This window comes from Erpetoichthys calabaricus, chromosome 15, assembly GCF_900747795.2.
Source record: "Erpetoichthys calabaricus chromosome 15, fErpCal1.3, whole genome shotgun sequence".
Taxonomy (NCBI): Eukaryota; Metazoa; Chordata; class Cladistia; order Polypteriformes; family Polypteridae; genus Erpetoichthys; species Erpetoichthys calabaricus.
This window is the reverse complement of record NC_041408.2, coordinates 55,743,926-55,769,372: the sequence shown is the minus strand read 5'-3', so window position 1 is coordinate 55,769,372 and position 25,447 is coordinate 55,743,926. Positions and strand designations below refer to the sequence as shown.

At 40.7% G+C, this 25,447-nt stretch overlaps 1 protein-coding gene across 1 annotated transcript in view; it reads left to right on the top strand.

Annotated features, from left to right (window-relative positions):
* opn6a (opsin 6, group member a) overlaps nt 1-23,148 on the top strand; it is a 29,692-nt gene extending 6,544 nt beyond the window's left edge. The window contains exons 2-6 of the mRNA XM_051919383.1: nt 1,869-2,078; nt 4,214-4,309; nt 10,583-10,687; nt 16,844-17,067; nt 22,597-23,148. Coding sequence (XP_051775343.1) covers nt 1,869-2,078; nt 4,214-4,309; nt 10,583-10,687; nt 16,844-17,067; nt 22,597-23,040 — 1,079 coding nt within the window. The 3' untranslated portion in view covers nt 23,041-23,148. The remainder of the gene's footprint in view (nt 1-1,868; nt 2,079-4,213; nt 4,310-10,582; nt 10,688-16,843; nt 17,068-22,596) is intronic.
* The last annotated feature ends 2,299 nt before the right edge of the window (nt 23,149-25,447 follow it).

The window sequence follows — 25,447 nt, the reverse complement described above, 5'->3', positions numbered from 1 at the left end:
GCCACTCACCCAGTGGCATAGTGCTGCCCGTTTATATTTTTACTTTTTGTTTTTAGCTGTTATTATCCTCAGTGAAAACAAACAAGCATAGGCTGAGTTGTCTTGGCAAGGGTTCCTATCTGGATTGGCATCCTAGAGCGGCTTTCCAAATTGGCATTTGTCTGGATGTAGAAAGGCAGCAGTGTGTTCCAGATCTCTCCACGCAACAGTTGCAAAGTAGAAAGAGAGCGCGTCAAAATGACTAATGGCAGTTTTCTGTTTGATTACATTGTAAGTATGGATTGATGGATTTGCATATGTATGCGAGGTTATGAAAGACTGAATTGAAGAACAGCTGCTGTGGCCATCCGCTTAGAGCTCAGATTAAAGATGTCCAAAGAAGATTTATTTAGTTATACAACAAGCACTTTCTGTTGGTGTTTGAGTCTAATTATTCACGTGTGTGGTTTTTGGGGGGGCTAGCTTAGGCCAAAGCCTCATCTAGTAGTTGGGGATTGGCTGGGTTTGGGTGAGCTTCTTCTGAGCCGGCCTGCTTTTGTGGTACTTTGGGATGACTTGTGCCCATTTTGTCATTATTTTATATACTTTCTCTTTATTGAAAACGTGAGAAGCAAGCATACACACAACTTTCAATGATTGTAAATATATTAAAGTTCAAGGATCAAGAATCTTTTATTGTCATTCCAACATCCACGTGCAGAAGCAAAACTTGGTACTCAGGTCCTGGAAATTAAACAGTGCCTCCGATAAGTATTGATTCTTTTGGCTTTCTGTTTAAAAGGAATGTTTACAGACAACAGGGCATATAGTCCAAAGTAACAAAATGTGTGTTGTAATGGATGGCACACATGGGCTGGCTTCCCAACTAGGAATGAGCAGGGACCCTTACTGGACTGGGAGTCCAGTGCAATGGAAAGACACAGGGAAATGTTGTATTAGAAGGGAAAATATTCACCAGACACTAGATGGCAGCATCCCTGGACTTCGGTACTTGTTTGGATACCTGGAGGGCATGCTGGGAACTGGAGTCCTCCATTACAGTCCTGTTGTGTTCCATGGGTGTTGCAGGGGTTTACAATCCCAGCTTTTTGGGACTCTCACCTGATCCGAAAGTGCTTTCAACAGACTGTGTCCTAGTACTGGAAGTACTCCTGGGACTGAGATAAAAGGAGCCGCTGCGCCTCAAGTCGATGAGCCTGAGTCGGAGGGAAGCGTGCGATGCTCATCAGGAGGATGGAAGGAGAAGGAGGAGAATCTTCAGTTATACTTGCGGGATGTGGCTGGTTGGTTGCCTCTTATTTGAAGCCAGAATTGTGTAGGGCCAGATTGTGTCTGTGGTTTGGAGCTCAGTGGCGCCCCCTTGTGGTCACTGTGTACATGTAAAAGTTTACAAATGTTTTGTTACTTATCATCCTCGATATAAGAATTAGCCAAGTGTACACTCTTAGAAATAAATGTGCCAGAGAACCTTTATTTGCAGTATTTATACCCTTAACAGATTCCATAAAATAACCATGAATAGATGATGGCAGGTTTGGGAAGTATCAGCAGGTGTCTGATTTTGAAAGGATTCCTGCTGTCTATAATCACACAGTCTAAGTTCAGGTTTTCTTGATCTGTTCATATCCTGCTCGGTAACCTACTATACATTAAAGATTTCTGTGTTGTCCTCATGTTATGGACCTTTTCAAAGCCCAAAGAACCAACTTCACACTCAAAGGAGCCTTCCCTAAATGAAATGAATGTTCTTTGTCAAGCAATGGTTCTTTGATGGACCACACAACCCATCTGAAGTGCCGGTAGGGCGCCGTTATTTTTCAAGACTGTACGCCGCACCTTCAATGAAACACTTTTTCTTTTTTTTTCAGGATGGCTGTCATGGTTTGGCAATAGCATTGTGATTTTTGTCCTCTACAAGCAGAGGGCAACTCTGCACCCCACAGACTACCTCACATTCAACCTGGCTTTGTCAGATGCAGGTATTTCCGTGTTTGGATATTCTCGTGGCATCCTTGAAGTCTTCAATGTCTTTCATGACGACGGCTTTATTATCACCTCCATCTGGACCTGTCAGGTAGGTGTGTGCTGCTTCAAAAAAACAAAACAATGGAGGCTGCTTTCCAAAGGCGCGTCTTTCAATGTGGCTGATATGAGCAACTTCCTTTGAACAGGTGCCAGCGACGGCTTCTACTGTAGGTCTCTTGTTTTACACTTTCATTTCCGACATAATTAATGGGCAGTTTCATTGGTGTTTATCAAATCTGAACGAGATACAAGATGGCTATTGAAGCCTGTCTAGTCATCAGCTGTGCAAACAGTTTCCTGTGTAATGTCAGCAGTCATACCACCTGCACTTCAGAAGAGGTCACCCACCTGAAGCTGAGCTTTGCCAGCACTTGGGTGGGAGACTGTGATGGTACAGGTTGGCTCCACTCTTTCTGTAGCATTCGGGAGCCTCTCGAACCTGCTACCGTACCCCAGGGATGAGCCTAGCAAATGAGGTCACAACGCACAAAGCAAGTGGTAGGTGCATAAAAGTGCTTTTATTAAAACAATTCAAATAATAAATAACGCATAAAAACGAATGATGGTGGAGGGTCAGAAAAGTTCCAATAAATAAATCCATTAAAGACCAGAGACAGCATGCCCTTTCAAACCTGGCGCCTCCTCCCCTTTATCGGAGATGCCAACTGACAGGTGCGGTCAGCCTTCATATCCTGTCTCCATTCCCTGCCGCCCTTCAATCGGCATGCATAGGGCAACCTGATGAGCCACCCACAACGCTCACACTCGACCCTTGTGGGAGACTCCATTAATCGGGCCACCTCTTCTCCCCACTGGCAGGGCTGTCTTAACAGTATCATAGAGACGGGGATGCTGTGCTGTAAAAAAGGTGCAGTCGTTTGGGTGAGACCTAAACTGAGGTTCTGACTCTCGGTGGTCATAAAAGAACCCTGAACATCCTTCATAAAGGAAGTCCAGGCTAAATTGTCCAACACGGCCTGGTCATTCTGGCCCCCTAAGCATGCCCTGTCTCTGATTGGCTAACTATCTCTCAGCACCTAACAGCTAATGTGTGGTGAGCACACAGACACAAAAATGGCTGCTATCGCATCATCCAGGTGGGTGCTGCACATTAGTGGTGGCTGAAGTGGCTCATCACTCACAATGTAATAATTATAATAATAACAATAACAATAATAATAATAACAATAATACATTTTATTTATATAGTGCCTTTTCCATGCTCAAGGTGCTTCACAGAGTCTCATAAAGAAACAGCAAGTGTGTGTAACATTGGATGCAAATTTTTCCTGAATAGAACTCTAAAACAGATAGATATAGGATACACAAAGCATTAAACAGAGTAAAAGATAAGAAAGCAGAGTAAAATACTAAATTCGCTTCTAAAAGCAAAGCCTGAACAAATCACATCATTTGTGATATAACACACACACACACACACACACACACACACACACACACACACAGATAATCATGAGCGTCTGGACAGAGAGGTTACCTGAAAGAAGCTGCAGAATGTCAGGGTCAGCTAAACGCCTTTCTGAACAGATGAGTTTGAAGTTGTTTTTTAAAAAGAATGATTTGGGTCAGCTGATCTCATTAATTTCAGGAGGTCACTCCAAAGTCTGGACGCTATACAGCTGAAGGTCCTGCTGTCACCCACAGAGTGCAGGTTAGTGTGGGCCACAACAAGATCAGAGGACCTTAGTGGGAGACTAGCGATGGAGAAGCTCACTAATGTAGTCCAGCGTGAGGCCTTTTAAAGCTTTGTAGATTATTAATAAAACGCAAAGCACTTTGAGTAGTCAGGAAAACCACAATAAAAATGTAAAGAACTGTTATTATTATTAATCTACTACTACATACATGATCCTGGCACAGAAACCCCCTGCTATATAATTCTGAGTCTTTGCTTTATAGCCACATTCATCTTGTTCTATAATGCCAACTGCAGTATAACTGGCTCTCAAAATAAAGATCTACTGATTAAATCACACTTGAAACCCCAAAGTCTCCCCGTCCTGTGCCTGGGTGTGCAGGTTACCTAATGCTTTTCTCATAAGCAGCTTCATGACGCTCTTGCTTGGTTTTTCAAGATAAAAGGGTTTTCGAGGTACGTATAAGCAGCACTTTCTCGGATCGTTTGTTTCCCACTTGTAACAGGACCTCATGCTCTCCTTACAGGTAGATGGCTTCTTAACCCTGCTGTTTGGACTGGCCAGCATCAACACCTTAACAGTCATAAGTGTTATTCGATATATCAAAGGCTGTCATCCCAACAGAGGTAAGAGCTGACTGAGAACCTGAGAACATTAAAGACGACAACATTCTGCTTTCTGATGGCTGCATTTACTGTACACACATTAGGTGTGCATCTCCTTATTTATTTAACATTTTATTGAATTGATTAAAATCAAACAAAATTCCATACAAGCAAGTCAAATTTTACAAAACGTCAAACCCAACCCATGAGAAAAAGAGCTAGGCGATCATAGTGAAACTTTAATAGTAGAAAAGATAAGTAAGTAAATAAATGGAATAAAAAAGGGAAGAGAATCCACCTCCTCAATTTAAATGATTATTCTATAATTACATTATATCTTGCCTGAAGAAGGGGCCTGAGTTGCCTCTAAAGCTTGCATATTGTAATCTATTTAGTTAGACAATAAAATGTGTCATTTTGCTTGGCTTTTCTCTACAATGATTATTCTAAAATGTTATTAATTAGATCCTGCCAGGTTTTAAAAAAGTTTTGCACAGATCTGCTGAGTATTTCATTTTTCTTCCAGTTGACCAAGATAAGTCTACGTGCCAATAGTGAAGTAAAGGCAATTACAGTTTGTTTGTCTGCATCTCTTTAATAGCTACTCCACTAGTTGAGACATTGGATTTAGTGCTCGTAAGAGAATTTTGGAATTTTTCAAGTAGAAATCTTTTCTTCATAATCAGGGTATATATAATTTAACATGTGACACTGCATTCTAAACGTAAAGAATACTTTATACTGTAAAAATGATCAGACCCGACATACTTAAAAAGGTTTGAGGCAGCCACCTGTATAATATCCCTGGCTGCAATGGGTTAAGTTTTCCAGACAAGTGATTGGTTTGGGGTCCAGACATGAACTGACTAAGGTTTGGAAAGATGGTGGTTTTAAATGATTAACCCAGAAGTGATGAAGGGGAACCAGACATGACCTTCTTCTAACGTCATCTTAGGGGTCGGAACAGGAAGTGGTTTCTTTCTGGGGACTAGAAACGGGAGTGATGTCTTCAATGTTGAGTCAGATAGGTTTTCCTGTGGCTGGTGTGCAGAGACAACTGGAGAAGGTTTAGTGCACCCCGCCACCCCCTGGCCTGGTGTGGAATTAACTTTGCTTGGTCAATACAACGTCCTCCTACTCGCATGTGCGTGACAATACATTAAAAAAAAATAATTAGCCTGTTTTTGCATTTTAATAATGAAGCTAATACGTCTCGACGTGGAAACACATTGAAAACATACAGAAAATGTCTTATTTTAACACCCATAAAATGTTACTGAGTATTGATCTGCATGTTGAGATTGCCCACATGCTTCGAAACTGCGTGGAAGGGTGGAAGAAAGATTCTTAGCCCTTGCAATCCATTGGGGTGCCAATATTATTTTTGGAGCATAAGAAGTAAACAGACGCTTGATGGTGCAGACATAAACAAAAATGGCCTCTGTGATTATAGCAGATGATAACAGTCTGGGGAGCTCCGTCCTTCTCAAAGGTTTGCGTTCAAATGAGATGCCGACATTCGGGAGTGTCTCCCTTTTATACTGGATCCACCTGAAGGGGCGTGGTTAGTTATCCTCAGGGAGCGTCTTCTTTGGGCTGAATATGAAGAAGAAAGAGACAAGTCTGTTAGTGGTAGAGCCCCCCTCTTGCCTCAGCGGGGTATTACATACCTGTGATGAGTCTTTGAGGTGTCCCTCAGATGCATATGTGTGACACAGCGTATCCATGCTGTGTTAAAAAGGAAAAAAAAAAAGCAAAAAGCAAAACAGTGTTGCGAGATTCAGCCATTTTGAAAGCAGATTGGCTGTTCAGGCCATTTCGCACAGGACCCTTTCAGCCCCACTGGTGCAGATTCACCTCACCAACTCATTACCATTATTGACTCTGAAAGTTGATGTTCCAATGTGAATTTCTGTCTCTGTTCTGTAGACATTTTAGGTAATAATCACTGAAAAAAGTTAGACGTGACATTGTTTCACCATATGGAAGATTATTTTGTTATTTCACAAAGATATTGCCTGCCGGAATGATAATGCATGTGTATGCTTTGGTGGTCTAGTGAGAGAAAAATTGCAATCCAGTAACAAGAACTTAACAGATGTTACAGGCCTACATTTAGTTTAAATCAGGTTGAAATTAATTCAGTTTAAGTGCAGATGTCTCAGAATAGGCAAAGTGATACCACAAAGCTGTCATTCCTGCCATACAGTGCCAGAGTCATGACTGCACATTCTCTCTGTATATTTCTCATTAAAAAGTTTAAGTCTTAAAGCACAAACACGCAGCTCCTTAGTCCTTTCAAGATCAAGGTTCCAGCCCCAGTGGCTTACAAATACCAGCAGGCTGACATGCCTCATGTGCTTGATGCTTAGCAGATGCTGAAGCTGTCATTCTTCTTTTTCCTATCAGGTACTCATCTTCTGCAGTTTGCTTCACACACAGCAGATGTCTCAGCTCTTCATTTTCTTTCTGCCATGTCACCTTCTCGACCAGTTTCCTTAAGCAGTTTTCCATAGGAAAGATTCAAACCCCACTAGCCAAATTTTTTTCTTCATTAACATGTATCACGTCATATGATTTTAATTAAGCCCAAAATTAAGGTACTAGCCCCAGTGGTTTTTGATATTGTAATATATTTTACCTTCTTCAATGTCACTTTGAGGTCTGTCGTTAGGGTAGCATCCTATGTTTCTAGGGGTGTGACCTAGGGGTTGCTGGTGTGTCAGGATAAAAGGTCAACTCGCAGCGCATTTCCTTATCCGATCTACAGATATAATACCTTTAACTGCTACTCTTATGCTGCCTGTAACATTGTTCAACATGACTGGTTTGGTGGTGGGTCAGTGATGGTCTGGGGAGGCATATCCATGGAGGGACGCACAGACCTCTACAGGCTAGACAACAGCACCTTGACTGCCATTAGGTATCGAGATGAAATTCTTAGACCCATTGTCAGACCCAATGCTGGTGCAGTGGGTCCTGGGTTCCTCCTGGTGCACGACAATGTCCGGCCTCATGTAGCGAGAGTATCCAGGCAGTTCCTGGAGGATGAAGGAATTGATACTATTGACTTGCCTGACCTCAATCCAATAGAACACCTCTGGGACATTACGTTTCAGTCCATCCAATGCCGCCAGGTTGCACCTCAGACTGTCCAGGAGCTCAGTGATGCCCTGGTCCAGATCTGAGAGGAGATCCCCCAGGACACTATCCGTCGTCTCATTAGGAGCATGCTCCGACATTGTCAGGCATGCATACAAGCATGTGTGGGCCATACAGACTACTGAATATGATTCTGAATTGCTGCAATAAAATTTCGGCAAAATTTCTGCTGCATCATTTTTTCACTTTAATTTTCGGGGTGTCTTTGAATTCAGCCCTCTGTAGGTTGATAATATTCATTTCCATCAAACGATGTGGCATCCTTTCATTCCTAACACATTACCCAGTCCATATCAGTAGAGATATCCAGTAGGATTTTTTCTTCCATTGAGATCTGATGTGTTTTCAAAGTGTTCCTTTAATTTTTTGAGCAGTTTATATATAGGCACAATGCAGTGTAATCAGTTCAGTCCAGATGTATTGTTATATGTATAAAGTACAATTAAACTCTTAACATGCACTGTTCTTTACAACGCTGCCACTTGATATGCATCTCACTCTGTAAGCCATGCAAAACAACATCACAGAATATAAGAGGCAAAAAGTAGCAAAAAAACGATCATAAGATTTGCGTGTGCATCTGTCTATTATTAAACACCATGGCAGATCATAACCATGCAAGAAGCAGAACTGCAGAAACAAAATTAGGAAAATGGAAGTGTAGGAAGAAGAATTAAACCTGCATAATGGGGAATTGGATGAGGTGGCACCAGGGTTCCCTTGACCTACAGACTGGGCAGACTAGGCCTGAGGGTGCCCACATCACAGATGCAGAAATGTTTGAACAGCCAACAACCAGTGATGTGTTTGACCAGCTTGGCACATTCACCTTGGCACTGAGTGTGTAGACCAGACAACTGATGCCTCCCACCTGAGCAAACTCTCATCCATTTCTCCCACCTCCCATGTCATCCCACAGACTGGCACATTAAACAGACTCCTCACACTCGTTCAGTTTCTCATTTTTTTTTTATCTTCCTATTTTTCTCACTTTGAGCTTATTTTGTATATTTCATGATGATGATTTTTTTTATTACTTTTATTACTATTACTATTACTTTTTTTTATTACTCGCTTCGCTTGCCAACCCCTCCTCAGCCCCTGTTTGCACTTTGCGCCAACAAATTTGCGTGTATGTCACTCACGTTTGTGGATTTCACTTTCACCAAACAACAAATCTTTTAATTCTTGCAGATACACCTCTTCATTTTGAAGAAATACTACTTCTCCCTGATAGCATCACAAATAAGACAATATACAAGTCTCTGACTTAAAGTTTAAAACCAAACAATATCTACATACTTATGTCATATCACCTATGTCCATATATTTGATCTCTTTTCGCTTTTGCCTTTCCGTCAATATTGCATTGAATTTTGATTCCGTGTTTGGACTTACATTGTGACAACGCAACGTATAACTGCCCGTGAGTGAATATCGTTTCTTTCTCTCTACAAGAATTGGGTCTGACAATAGCATTTGCACAAATGAGAAATGATTGAACCGTTGTGCGTGATTATATGGGCAGGACTTTTCCAAATCTCTTTGCATAAGCTCTTGTCTCGTGGGGCTTGAAATTTTCTCTCGCGGGATTTCACTTTCACCAAACAACAAATCTTTTAATTCTCACTGATACGCCTCTCCATTGGGAAGGAACACTACTTTTCCCTGATGGCAACACGAATTAGACGATCTACAAGTCTCCGACTTAAAGTTTAAATCCGTACAATATATTCGATCTCTTTTCGCTGTTCCATTTTCTCACCGAGTAATCATTTCCGTTTGTTTGCGCTAATGCGATCTTTACTATCATTTTTTTGAGACTTTTGAATTTTCGTACTTCCATTATCTCTAACCTGCTCTGCATGTGTACTGTGCCAATGTTTTTGAATTCTTTACAACGTTCTACTTTGTCATTTACTCTTTGTGGCCGTGGTTGAATCTCCTGGCACAAAGACTCTCAGACATCTCACGGGATGTGTAAGTGTCTCTCTGAGAAAATCACGTATCGTCTCCTTCTAAGATTTGTTTTTATAATAGAGAGACACTATTGTTAATTTTGTTGCATACCCTGCACTATGTCCTCCTTCATCACTTTTTGGTCATTTACCATGTCTCTATTGTCTTTCATTCTTACTCAGATCACACCTAAACAGTGTGATCCAGAATAGTTCCTTACCCGGCCGAAGAACCCATATAGTAGCTGGAGGACCCTGACGGCCAGATGTCTTGACCTGGATGGATGGTGTTCCCTTTCCCTGATGTGACTATGAAATCAAAGCCTAACAGGCCTATATACTCCCCCGAGTAGACTACATGATGGCATCCTTTGGTTGGATCACCCATGCACTCACCCACATGGCGATCTTGGAACTGTAGTCCCATTGGGCAGTCCTGCTGGGTGCCAACAGTGCCACTGAGCAGAACTGTCTAGAATGGGCTTTCCCATTCTACGGGTGTTCCACCTGACCTAGGTGTGCTTCCTCGGTGTAATGTCGTGACACTGAAAGAACTCATTCAGGGTGTCAGGTTTGGGAGAGGAGGAGGACAAAGCTCACCTGAGGAGTTTGGAGGGAGGATTGAAGCATTGTGCATGTGTGTGTGCGTCCATGTGTACCTTTGAAGAAGTCTGTAACGGTTCTGCCTTCAAACCCAAAACGGTATTTGAAGATGGTGCACCAAGGGTCCGAGGTTACAAGATGTATCCCTAGTGTTCACAGGTGACTTAACACATCATAGAATATATCCAGTCTTTGCAACATATCCATTATTTTACATACAGTAATATCTTTATAACAGCAGCCAATAGCACATTACAAGTAGAAATGGTGAACAGGAAGGCTACGTTACTTACACAGTGGCTCAGATGTACAAATGGAATTGACAGCCTAGTGATTAACAGCCCACTTGCTTACCCATCAGCCCACTCTACTTAGGGGTCACAAGCCTTAACCAGGCATCAGGTCATGGATACCTTCTAGGTTAGAGACTGAAACTCCATTTTCAAATCTGAATACGCTTGATTCTCAGTCACTCAGGGCACCAGTGCAAAATAAAGATGCAGTATATGTTTGAAATTTGTTGTGTAAATGTTATTTAATTATTGTGTCTCTCTCTCTTTTTTTTTAACAGCGTATTGTATTGGCAACAGCAGCATTGCAGTTTCACTTGGACTAATCTGGGTAGCTGCCTTCTTCTGGTCTGGAGCTCCACTGTTTGGATGGGGAAGTTACAGAGGTCAGATTTCAATTCTTTGAAACGATTGTTCACCTTTATGGCTTTTCAGGATTGTACTTGTATAGGAAACTTTCATGCTGTGTAATTTCTTTAGAGCAGGAGTCTGTTTCTCCTCGTGCGTTTCTGGAGTTTCAATTTTGTTTTTGACATTTCTGTTAGGATTGCGATTGATCTCATTTTCATCTGGATCACTCATGTCTTGTCTTTGCATGAATGACTATCCCTTCTGATTCTTCAATTTGATTTCTCCCCTTTTTGAAAGGACTGAGATGACTGCTCATTTAGGGCCATGTGCATACTGTACATACAGTATGCATAAAATCCATCTTAATAATGGAAGAAAGTGCTAAATATGGTGCCCTGAAATGGGAGGGACTGGTTAGAAAAAGTATTGTGTGACAAAAATGTCTGCACATACGTACCCTTAAATGAAAGTCTGCAATGTGCGCTTTAATCACGGCTGTAGTTTTAAGCTGTGGAGGAGAGGAGTAAATTAAAGAAAAATGTGTCTTTGTCCCAAACCTTATGGAGGGCACCGTATGTAGAGTTCATATATCTAAGGATGTTAGTATGCCATCTTCTGCTGATAATGTAAAGTGAAGTGTGGAATGGCATCTGATGTGAAAATGTGGACTTTGAACAAGATGGACAGTCCAGTTGTACAGGATAAGAGAGGGGCAAAGATGAGCAGACATTTCTTTATGTGGTTTGGCAAGAGATTTGTTGGCGACTATGCAGAGGTCTGCTACACGGCAGATTGACTTATCTTCAAATCAAAACCAAAAGTCAACTCCAGAACTGTTCATAGCTAAACATTTTTAATTTTTTGAGTACTTGCCTCTCAAGGGGTCTTTCCTTTCAGAGGCTTTAAAGACCCACCTCTCCCCTTCATTTATAGCTCAATAATCTTCTCTTCATTTGAAATATACAGAATTACGGGAATGCATCTTTCCTGCTTATCTTGTACACCACACTATGTTTTCTCAAAGTATTAAAAATATATTTTTTAAAAATACCTGCATTATGGAAGTTTTAAGCATACGAATGGATGGCAGACATGTGGATAGTGCAGCACGAGTTATTTGAGAATTTTTCTTTTTCCTTTTTTCCATGGATACTGCACACCATTTTTTCCATTGTCCAGAGTTGGTCAGTATTGGGTCCCATTTTATCCAAATATTTGTCATGTACTTTCTCTGTGAAAACATGTGATCACCACTACAAACTAAATGAGGTAAAGTAATATAAACAAAAAAAGATCATTTTTGGGTGGAGTATTCCCTTCAGTTTATACACAAGCTGTTGCTGCTGCAGTCTGTGCAGCCATCTTTTAACTCATAGCCGCCATGATAATATGGGTCACGTGACAGGTGCGTCACATGCCTTGCAGCACCATAGCAAGCAAAAGTCATGAATTAATTTATTACCTATATTTTCCTACACTGTTCCTTATCGTTTTCCAAGATCTTGCACTTGTTTTGATGGGCTTCTTGAGTCCTAGAATCTCAATCTGAACCTCTCAATTAAATATTACTCTTGTTATTTCATTTTTCTGACTTTTATCGCCTTTTTTTTTATTCACGACAGCTGCTAATTTGACTTCCCGTTGTTAGGGCAGCCTCTCGCGTTGTTAGGGGCGTGTTCTTGGAGGCTGTGACCTCTGGTTAATGATGTTAAAGGTTAAAAGGTCGTCTTCTGAAGCACTTTGCTCTCCGAGTTTGTGGAATCAAAACAACTAATTTTGTGCCTTTAAATCTTATTACTTTTGCCTCTTTGGTTTTTGAACTTAGTTTGAATTTCTGACTTAGATTTTTGTCTCTGTGTTATCAGTACGGCTGACTTCTCAGGTTTTGATTATTTTTCAGTTTTTCTCTTGATTTTTACTTAAATACTCTTACTCGTTTCCATAGGATAATAATGATTAGGGACACACAAAATGGCAGGCCCAATAAAAAGAAAACCAAACACTCAAAAGGGAGACACAATTACGTCACTGTGATAACAGTAAAATATAAAAACAAAATAAAAATAAAAACAAAAATACAAAAAAGTGTTTGGACCTTTTAGTACTTCTGCAATTTTACCGAAAAACAAATTATGTAGTCATCAGTAAGCAATGAAACTCAAAATGAGTTTAAATGAGTAATCATTTTGTGCTAGGAAATAAAAAAAAATGAAGGAAATATTCTCTTTGCATAAGTATTCAATGTGATATTTCATCAAGTCACCTTTTGCAGCAATATCTCTTAAGGCAGCACCAGGATGCAACCAAATTTGAATGGAATGACCAGGAGATGTCGTTTAAACAGATTAGGGACCGTAAACTGAAGACTAATAGAGAGAGAGAAATCATGAAAACGTATTAATACACAAGCACTGCAGCTGAAAAGCAAAAGCAGTAACTCACGAGACGTGAAGTCAAATAAAGAATTAATGAAAGCAAACATGACAATCAGAACCCATCAAATTCACATAATTACAGTTCTGCTGCCTATGTAAAATGGCTACTGTGATGCAAAATAGCAGGACAGGAAACAAAACAAACAGTGCATCATTTACAAATAATTAATAACCCTATGAACAAGGAAAACAATATTTACAATTTAAAAACATGAGACAAGTCAAGAATCACAACAGTAGCTTCATTAAGTCTTTTTTGTTCAGTGTGTCTTTGTTTTGGCCAATACTCCCACGCAGGTTGGCCCACTTTATTTAAACCGAATGTTGCTCGTGTGCCTGATTTTTAAATAATTCCACAAATGTTTGACATCAGGGCTTTGACTAGGCCACTTATGGAAACTAAAGTTTCAAATTTAAAATGAATTTAGAATTGTGCCCATATTTATCCAACATCTCATAATCACGCCTAGGAATTGCACTGAAAGTCTGACCAGAATAAGAACTTGTCCATCCCCAGAGCAGCACATGAAATAGTTCGCGTTTCAGAATGAATGACGTCATGATTTCATGATTCATGATGACGTTTTGCAGTTTGCATGGAGACCCTAACCCTCCCCACAATAATAATGATGATAATAATGTTTAAAGCAGTAGGAGAAGAAGAAGAAGAAGAAGGTAGGACACTGCACTAAGCTGCATGTAATTTGTTGCAGCATTGCAACAATGTCAGGAATAATACAGTGTGAATCCATGAGCACCTATGTGTTGATACTATGATATCTGTTTGTAGCACAAGTCTAGCATTTAATATAATAAATGCTCCTGCCTTTATGGAGTCATATACATAATATTTATTACAAACAACAGATAAATAAATACAATACAACTAATCGATAGATAGATAGATAGATAGATAGATAGATAGATAGATAGATAGATAGATAGATAGATAGATAGATAGATAGATAGATAGATAGATAGATAGATACTTTATGAATCCCAAGGAGAAATTCACATACTCCAGCAGCAGCATGCTGACACAAAAAAACAATATTAAATTAAAGAGTAATAAAAACGCAGGTAAAAACAGACAATAACTTTGAATAATGTTAACATTTACCCCCCCCCCCCCCCCCCCCCCCCGGGTGGAATTGAAGAGTCACATAGTTTGGGGGAGGAACGATCTCCTCAGTCTGTCAGTGGAGCAGGACAGTGACAGCAGTCTGTCGCTGAAGCTGCTCCTCTGTCTGTAGATGACACTGTTTAATGGATGCAGTGGATTCTCCATAATTGATAGGAGCCTGCTCAGTGCCCGTCGCTCTGCCACGGATGTCAAACTGTCCAGCTCCATGCCTACAATAGAGACTGCCTTCCTCACCAGTTTATCCAGGCGTGAGGTGTCCTTCTTCTTAATGCTGACTCCCCAGCACACCACCGCGTAGAAGAGGGCGCTTGCCACAACCGTCTGGTAAAACATCTGCAGCATCTTATTGCAGATGTTGAAGGACGCTAGTCTTCTAAGTAAGTATAATCAAGGCTCCCATTAAAGCATTAGCACAAATGAACTTTGTAATGTGCAATAAAACCCCACAAACCTCCTAAGAAATAGTGAAGTGATAATAAAATGAAAAAAAAAAACAAAATCAATAAACACTTAGTGCAGCAATAATGCTGGCAAATCAATCTAACAACATTGTTTAATCGAGTAAAGAAAAATTTGACAAGCTCCCATTGTATTTACAAAATAAAACTTACAATTAGTTACAGCACATTGACTCTTAAAAATATATACAAAATACTTAAAATCCTCATAAAAAATAAAACCCTTTAAAATAATTAAAACCTACCATGTAGAAGTCAACATTTGAGGCACGTAGATTTCGCTTCCTTACTGTTAGAATGCCATCGACTGGCAGCTCACACGCTCTCCTAAATCCTGGTGAAGTTAGCAGCAGTTTCCTAAATCAAGTCTCATGGACTAGGAGTCCCAAGCACATAAATCCCAGTAAGCTCCAAAAGCACATCCAAAAATGCCCACTAGAGGGGGATGTCACCATCAAACCCTGGCTATTAATAAGAGCAAGCACTGAATCATTATAAAAGATTCACGCTTCACAAAAAGTATTCCAATCACAATGAAGTTCTGCGGAGCACAAAGGCAAAATGGAGTTACCTGAAACACAAGGCAATCCATGCGAACAAAATTGCAATAGAGAATCCAAAGACATAATCAAAAGGAACAGAGTAGAAGGTCAATTAATCAGTTAATCACAAAAAAGACAATAAAGCATAAATAAACTCACTACTCCCAAGCGCATTTGAAATGAATCACCAGGAACTGTGGGAGACGCTCCTGATTTGTAGGGCGCAGGGCAGTAATTGGGCCTCTTGGAGGACCACCCACAAAAGACATGGAACTTAACACAGACAACTTATAGACAAGATCAAAAATGAAGAATAATGCACATAATCAACAAAAGCAACATTAACATAAATAAATGGAACAAAAAATAACAGGAAAGACATGAAACAAGACTTTGGTATGTTAGATGGCTTTAGGAAAATTGAGGAAATACTGTTACTCCTAATTCTAATATTAGGATCAAATTCACATTACTCTGAGATTTTTTGAGCCAGGTAGGACTGAGCTCCTACTCTGAAGTGCTTGATACATAAGGGCGTAGCTCTTGCTTTGACATTGAAGAGTCTTCCTCTGTTGTTCCATATCTAAACAGCCAAATTAAACCTACCATGTTTCAGTGTTGCAGAACAATAGAACATGAACACTTCCAAGGGGGTGAATCCTTTTGTCTTTTAAGACTTTTAGTGACATAAAAACATTGTCACATAAAAAACATGGGGCCACCCAAACATTGTAAACATTATGCTTTTGAGCACTGGTGAGGCCTCCTCTGGAGTCCTGGGTGCAGTTTTGGTTTCCAGGCTATAAAAAGGACATAGCAGCGCTAGAAAAGGTCCATAGAAGAGGGACTAGGCTGATTCCAGGTGTAGAGTTATGAGGAAAGATTAAAAGAACTGAGCCTTTTATGTAAAAGGAGATTAAGAGGTGACATGATTGAAGTGTTTAAAATTATGAAGGGAATTAGTCCAGTGGACTTTAAAATGAATTCAACAAGAACATGGGGACACAGCTGAAAACTTATTAAGGGAAAATTTCACACAAACATTAGGAAGTGTTTCTTTACACAGAGAATAAGTGGCCAAGTAGTGTGGTAGACAGTAAGATTTTAGGGACTTTCAAAGCTTGACTTGATGTTTTTTAGAAGAATTAAGTGAATAGAACTGGCGAGCTTTGTTGGCCAGAATGGCCTGTTCATGTCTAGATTGTTCTAATGTACTCTGAAGTAAAAGTATTACACAGAACAAGTTTCATTGTTCAGTAAAATTAGACAACAGATTAAGAGCTTCAAAATGTTTGTAAGGCACTGTGAATAACATTTCAAAAATGAAATGAGAATAATCATACCTTCTCATTATGTAATGCATTCCTAATGGAGAGATGCTATATAAACTGAAATGGACATGCATACCATAAGAAGCCCTTAATCATCACATTTCAGCTTGTAATTTCATGTCAGATTTTGTGACAAACGTGAATATGAAAAACACAATACAAAATAAAAATGGATTTGTACAGCTATGTGCCATAGTTAAAACAGAAGAGAAGCAGCTACATGTTCAGTGTGATCGTATTACTTGGTATTCACCATTCCGTTTGTTTGTTTCTGTCTCCAGATCGTGGATATGGAACCTGTGAAATCGACTGGGCCAAAGCCACCTTTTCCACCATCTACAAGTCCTACATCGTGTCCATCTTCATCTGCTGTTTCTGCCTGCCAGTCACTGTGATGATCTTTTCCTATGTGTCCATTATAAACAAAGTCAAGACCAGCCACGCCTTAGCAGCTGCGGGGGACCTTACTGAAAGACAGCGAAAGATGGAGAGGGATGTTATGAGGGTGAGTGAGATACATATGCGTGCAAAATGTTTTTGAAAGAAAGACTCACAAGTCAAAGGAATTGTGGCACATTTTCTGTGGAGAGAGGACAACTTAGTTAGGAGAGTCCAGAGAAAACATTACATTCAGTTAGACCCTAAAAGGTCTGATTGGAAGGTGGCCACCATTTAGGCTTTTCAGAGCCACCCAGTGTTACGAATGTTGGCAAGAAGAGGCCATTCTGTCCACAGATGTGACAGGGCAGGTTAGCTACAATGCTACCAGTTCCTTTGAGGATCCTCTTGAACCCATCACTGTCAACAACATTACTGAGATGAGCCAGGCAAATAAGGACACACACAAGGCAAGGGGTAAGTGTATAAAGATGATACATTGCTTTTATTAAAATCAAATACACAAACACGTCCAAAAAGTACAGTGCTCTCTTCCACAATACATCAATAAATAATCCTTTTAAAGAGTGATGACCTGCGAGTTTAAAATTTAAAACTGCCACTTCATCTCCCTGGGTCCTCAACAACCTAACCCCCATCTTGGCTGCCTCGAGCTGTGTCAGCCAGACCACTCAGGGTCAGTTGTCCTCTCGTCATCCTCCTCACGCCCCTGGCGTGTCACAGATCCGCTTTGATCACACCCTCTGCTCCAGACAATCAGGGGCGACAATCTGCCCATAGAGCGCTGATCCTTTGGTCCATCACGGGGCTTACGACCGCGTTGTCTCTCACACACTGGCTGGTGGGCTTGTCCTGCCTCTCGACCAGGATGCTGCTCTCAAGGCTCTGTTCTTTCTTTCTTTTTCTAGTTTTCTCTCCCTCTTTCTGACCCGTGTAGGCTCCTTATGTACTCTGCTGCCTAATTAGGTACAGCTGCGATGAGTTGTGCCCCCTGTAGCATCATCAAGGTGCCTGACTAATCTGCATGTGGTCAGCCAGCTACGCAATTAACCACAGAGCTAAATGCACTCATGCACACCCGCACCCAACTGCCGCCTGCACCTTCTTGGGGCGCTCTTTTTTATTTAAAATTTACCTGATGCCACGGACCACTTATCACAACAGGGCATACCCAGTCCTGTACCTACTGAGCTCTAATCTATTTCAGAGGAGGCATTTTTCTCCTTCCTGTGTTCTAGTGACTGCTCAGCTAGGTTCTGGATGTTATGAACAGAGTGTCCCAAAACACAAGAGTTCCAAAAATGGCCACTAAAGGGAGAAATATGCAGCTAGATACAGTATAAAGACAATTATCAAATCAGGATCATTATCAAATAAAAAGATGTATTCTTCAAAAGTGCTCTTCAACAAAAATAAAGCTCCATGGAGCACAAAAGGCAATAGTAGTTGCCCAAAACAATAAGGCAATCCACTGCAAACAAAGTACCAATACAGTAATAAAGAGAATGATAAAAAACAGAGCAGAAGACCAACAAAACCGAGTGATATCACAAAAGCACAAATACAGGAAAAAACACAAATAAACTCATCTACACCTTAGTGCGTTCAAATGAACCACAAAGCTCTGTGGGAAAAACTCGCCTTTATAGGAATGAGGACCGTGATGGGCTGGTGGTCCCGCCTCTTGGGGAACCACCCACAAAACACAAGGCACGTAACAAAGTCTTAGAAACAAAATGAAAAACAAGGAATAATGAAAATAAGTAACCACTTAAATAAATGAACAAAAGGGACCTGAAACAAGGATATGAACCCCAGACACTGAAGGAACCCTGGCTGAAATACAACGCTGAGACCATTTTGATCTTCAGCTCAAAGTGTGAACTGCAAGAGTTTTTTTGTTTAATTCCCAAAATGAGAAAGCCAAAACTAAAAAGAACTTTTAAAAAATAACCAATTACTTCAGTTAAGTACTTTTGTTATTAAAGAAAATGATTTGATTAACTTAAAGGAAATTCCTATAATTTACAATACACAATACTCTCTAACTGTCTGCCAGCTGATCAGGCATTTTCACTGGCGGGTTGCCTGCATAATTTTAAGGTATTATAATAACAAGTTAGCATATAATTTTTTGTACTTCTCTCATTTAATCTTTTTTTTGCACCTGGTTTTGTACTTTAACAAATGAGATAAAACATCCATCCATCCATTTTCCAACCCGCTGAATCCGAACACAGGGTCACGGGGGTCTGCTGGAGCCAATCCCAGCCAACACAGGGCACAAGGCAGGAAACAATCCTGGGCAGGGTGCCAACCCACCGCAGGACACACACAAACACACCCACACACCAAGCACATACTAGGGCTAATTTAGAATCGCCAATCCACCTAACCTGCATGTCTTTGGACTGTGGGAGGAAACCGGAGCGCCCGGAGGAAACCCACGCAGACACGGGGAGAACATGCAAACTCCACGCAGGGAGGACCCGGGAATTGAACCCAGGTCCCCAGATCTCCCAACTGCGAGGCAGCAGCGCTACCCACTGCGCCACCGTGCCACCCCGAGATAAAACATTGTCTTAATATTAATCTGGAACAGATTCTTAGATTTTTCTGGTCTCAGATGTTCCGATGGAGGAAGTGTTAATCACGTTTCACTGGAAGGATGTGAACTACAGGATGACAGGAGATTCAGGCCTACAACAGATAATCAAACTTGTTTACGCTCCATCACCAGGTGCTAGGACCACAGCTCTTAAAATGCCTGCAGGGTTACCCTTAAGAACCCTAAGGCCACCATTTCTTACTTGTTTCTCATGCCCATAGTCTTGGAAACACAGATGAACAAGCTGGGTATTCCTCTATACCCAGCTCTAGACATGTTAATATACAAACAACATGGACAAGAATATCATCAATAAGCTGGTTAACTTCGCAAATGATACCAAACTAAGTGGGAGGGCAGATGATGGAGAATCAGCTAAATTGTCAGTGATTTACCCCTCTGCTCCACAGTTTAAAATTACAAAAAAAAACAATTCAGACATAATTAAAAAGCACATTGCAGACTTTCATTTAAGGGGATTTGCAGACATTTTCGGTCACTGCACATTTTTCTACAGGGTCCCCCCATTTCAGGGCACCATAATGTTTGGAATAATTGGCGTCACATGTGTTTATGATTCCTCAGGTGGGTTTCATTCTTGCTTCTACCCTTTGGAGTCTGTAGTAGCCATTGTTCAACATGAGGACAAGAACTGTGCCAATGAAAGTCTAAGAAGCCATTATGAGGCTGAAAAACAACAATCAAACCATTAGAGACATCAGTAAAACCTGAGGATGACCAAAATCAATTGTCAGGAATATCATGAAGAAGAAAGAACGCACTGGTGAGCTCAAGAATTATAAAGGGACTGGTAGGCCAAGGAAGACCTCCACTGCTGATGACGGAAGAATCCTCAGTATGGTCAAGAAAAAGCTCCAAACATCTGTGTGACAGATCATACACAATCTTCAGTGTGTCAGAGACGACTATCAGCAGAAGACTTCATGAAAAGAAATACACTACAAGATGTCAGCCACAAAAACAGGACGGCCAGATTACAGTTTGTGAGAAAGGACTTCAAAGAGCCTGCAGAATTCTGGGAAAAGGTCTTATGGACAGACAAGACAAACATGAACCTGATCGGAATGATGGCAGGCAAGAGCAAAGTGTGGAGACCAAAAGGAACTGCCCAAGATCTAAAGCAGACCACCTCATCTGTCAAACATGGTGCTGGGGGTGTTATGGCTTGGGCATGTATGGCTGCCACAGGTCCTGGCACATTTCTCCTCACTGATGATGGAACTGCTGATGGCAGTGGCACAGTGAATTCTGAGGTGTGTTGAGACATCTGATCTGTTCAAGTTCAGTAAATGCCTCCAAACTCAGTGGATGGCACTTCATCCTCCAACAAGATAATGAGCCAAACATAATGCTGAGGCAACACAGGAGTTCTTCAAAGCTAAAAAGTAGAAAATTCTTAAATGGCCAAGCCAGTCACCTGAATTAAGTCCAATTGAGCAGGTCTTCTATATGCTGAAGATAAAACTGAAGAGGAAAAGCCCCCCGCAACAAGCAGGAGCTGAAGATGGCTGCATGAGAGGCTGCACCAGAGAAGACCCTTAGCACCTGCTGATGTCTGTGAATCGCAGACTTCATGCACTCATTACATGTGAGGGACATGCGACAAAGAACTAAATTTGACAACAGCTTTCATAGACCTGCCATTGCTGTGTCCAGACATTATGGTGTCCTGAAATGGGGGGACCGTGTAGAAAAATGTATGCAGATATCCTTAAATGAAAGTCTGCAATGTACACTTCAATCATGTCTGGTGTTTGATTTGTAATTTTAAACTGTGGAGCAGAGGGGTAAATGAAGAAAAAACATGTCTTTGTCCCAAACACTGTAAGTCCCCAATTCTCTTCAAGCAGATCTGTCCTTAGAACAAAGTAAATGTAATGTACAGTAAAACAACATTTATTTATAAGCATTTTTATACAAAAAGTGTAGCTCAATATGCTTTACAAATAGAAAAAGAAATATTACAATTATGAAAACAAATGAAAAGTGGAAGAAACCCAGTGACCGTAAATTAAATTAACACTGAATCGTCAATTTCTAAATCTCTGATGGTTACAATGGTGAAACTCATCGTCTGACTCAGCAGCTTATTTTATACTGCAACAACCAGAAAAGTGGAAACTCCAACCAGTGTGGAAGGTGAAGAAAATAAACCAGGAAGGCAGCCCTTAATTTGTACATCTGATTTTGAGCCCTATGAACTCCAGGACCTCCAAACGAGCTCAGAAATATTCACATGCATTCCAGGACCCCAAAATCTGCAAAGATATGTGGTTTTCATTTTTTATAATATTAAAATAAACAAACTTTATTAAACTAGGATACTTTTAAAAAGTAAGTGTAACATTACATGTATCTGTTTTTTTACAGAAGTTCTAAACTGCACAATGAAAAAAATTATGGGATAACCCCTATCTCATACATACAGTACATGAAAACACTTTTATGTATGTATGTTTTCATGTACATGCGGGATACTTTCACATATATATGAGACTTCATCTCGTATGTACGTGAAAGTATCTCGTACGTACATGAAAACATCTCGTACATGTTGGATATTTTCACGTATGACCAAGATAAGGGTTAGCCCATGATTTTTTTCATTGTGTGAGTCAGAGCTTCTGTAATTTTTTGATTGGACAATTGAAAAACAAAAGAGTGTGCACAAATCCAAATAAATGGCCAGGTCAGTGGAGTGAAAGAAAGCTGGTTCATTGAAAGCAATGGGAGTAAGGCGAAGGGAACGAAGACGCATCAGACGAGGCTGAGAAGAGCGAAACCTCCAATACAAGTGTGGGCAGTGGAACAATTTAAGACTACAAGATATCCAAGCGAAATGTTCATTCATGCAATAAATAGTAAGCAGAACTGATTTCATGTGTTTTTTATGCAGTGGGCCTGGTGGTTGAAAGTCAGTTGTTGCCATTTTTAAAAACCACACTTTCTCAGTAACTTAATGTGATTTTTCTAATGCCCCCCCCCCCCTCCTTTTTCTTTCTCTAGGTGTCCATTGTCATCTGCACAGCTTTCATTATAGCCTGGTCTCCCTATGCTGTCATCTCTATGTGGTCTGCCTGTGGCTTCCATGTGCCTAACATGACTAGCATTTTCACCAGACTTTTTGCCAAGTCAGCCAGCTTTTATAATCCAATCATCTATTTTGGCTTGAGCTCCAAGTTCCGCAGGGATGTCAATGCGCTACTTCCTTGTACCAAGGAGGGGAAGGAGATGGTCAAGCTCAAACGCGTTAAGCACCTGAAGCCAAAGCCAGAGGCCAACCTCGCACGGCAGGAACGTAAATATGTTGAAAACGTGAAACAAGCACCCAGCCCAGATTCAGGTGTTGGAATTCCATGCAACACGCCTCCTCCACAGAACCAAGAGGTCATCTTCATCCCACTACAAGCCACACAAGAAGCTCCAGAATCAGAATGTGAACGACTGTGAAAATGTGCAGAGAATGTCCTCCAGGGAGTGAGGGTCTGTAGAATCTGCTGGGTGTTTGGTTCAGCGCTGCTAAGAAATCAACTGAATAAAATCATCAAAAATATTAAATGTGTGACATCACTCTGTCTAGAGCATTGGTTCTCAAACTGTGGGGCAGGCCCCCCTGGAGGGGGGCGTGAAGTAACAAAAAGGAGTGCGCAAAGATGTGAAAAAAGAAAACAAGAATCGAAAATATGAAAAATACATCTATTGAAACGAAAACAAATTAACTTAAACTACATTCTGAAACTAGAACAATAAATATAGAATTAGATAAATGTCGATAAAAGTTAAGTAGGTATACAGTGATCCCTTGCTATATCGCACTTCGCCTTTCGCGGCTTCACTCTATCGCGGATTTTATATGTAAGCATATTTAAATATATATCGCGGATTTTTTGCTGGTTCGCGGATTTCTGCGGACAATGGGTCTTTTAATTTCTGGTACATGCTTCCTCAGTTGGTTTGCCCAGTTGATTTCATACAAGGGACGCTATTGGCAGATGGCTGAGAAGCTAGATTGCTTACTTTTCTGTCTCTCTTGCGCTGACTATCTGTGATCCTGACGTATGGGGATTGAGCAGGGGGGCTGTTCGCACACCTAGACGATATGGACGCTCATCTAAAAATGCTGAAAGATTATCTTCACGTTGCTATCTTTTGTGCAGCTGCACGGTGCTTTGCATACTTAAAAGCTCGAAGGGCACGTATTGATTTTCGACTGCTTGTTTTTCTCTGTCTCTTCTCTCTTTTTCTGCTCCTGACGGAGGGGGTGTGAGCTGCCGCCTTCAACAGCTTTGTACCAGCGGTGCTTCGTATACTTAAAAGCCAAACAGCCCTATTGATTTGTTTGCTTTGCTCTCTGTTTCTGACAGCCTGTGCTCCTGACACGCACTCCTTTGAAGAGGAAGATATGTTTGCATTCTTTTAATTGTGAGACGGAACTGTCATCTCTGTCTTGTTATGGAGCACAGTTTAAACTTTTGAAAAAGAGACAAATGTTTGTTTGCAGTGTTTGAATAACATTCCTGTCTCTCTACAACCTCCTGTGTTTCTGCGCAAATCTGTGACCCAAGCATAACAATATAAAAATAACCATATAAACATATGGTTTCTACTTCGCAGATTTTCTTATTTCGCGGGTGCCTCTGGAATGCAACCCCCGCGATGGAGGAGGGATTACTGTAATAAAATATGCATCTATGATATATCATTAATTAAAAAAGAACAAATTGGTATTAGTGGGCTCCTTTCAAAAAAATGTTAGGGGGGGCACGATTAAAACTGTTATGAAAACTCGGGTCACAAATACTTAAAGGCTAAGAAACACTGGTCTAGAGCATGACCATTAAATAGACCATTATGTTCAGATACACAGAAGCTGACTGAGAATATGTGAAAAATTACAGAAGAGAGTGGCATTAAACACAAGGAATTTATTTGATTCTTAAGCAAATGGCCACTGCCAACCTTTGAGACACTAGCTGCTTTACTAATTCATTGGTAAGAGGCCACTCCCTACCCACTGTAGGTGCCATAGAAAATGTTAGTGGTTAGTGTTAACTATTGTTCCAGAAACACTTCCAGAAATGCCCACTAAAGGGAGATATCACCATCAAACAAGGCAATCATAGAGTCTTTAATAAATAAAAAGATTTATTCTTCACAAAACTGCTTGTAGCAAGAATGAACCTCCATAACAGCACAAAAGACAAGAAAGGAGTTGTGTGTAACACTAAAGTCAATCCAAAGCCAACAAGGCTCGACACACATACTCAAAGAATCGTCAAAATACTGAGCAGAGAGTCAAACATCTAAGCACAAGTAAACTCACCACTCCCTGGCACATTCGAAATGAACCACCAGGGGCGGTGAGAGACCCTCCTGTAACACCAAAGTGAATCCAACGCAAACAAGTCCCAACATAACGACTGGGGTTTGGGGATGCTGCACTGCCCCCTGCTGATCACATAGTATAAAACACATGAAGGGGTGAGTTGCATGATCTTTCTTCACTCCTGATTCTCAAACACATTGTCTTATTGTATTAATACATTTTCACAGTGTTGTCATACTTTATGCATTCAAACATGACAATGTTGTACAATATGAATTATAAGCGTGTTTGGTATTTACACATGCATGGATAAGGTGTTCTTATTCAAAATAGCACAGTTACAATGGTGGGTAGTATAAGTACAATAATGAATATGCAAACCTGCTCTGAACAAGTGTGTTTAGAAGATGGATGGATAAATGGATGTGTGTGTGTGTTGCAAGGGACATTCACGCTCAGTTGAATTCACTTCATCCATCCACTTTCAAAGCTGCTTAATTACAGTATATTCAGTTGGTCACAGTCTATCCT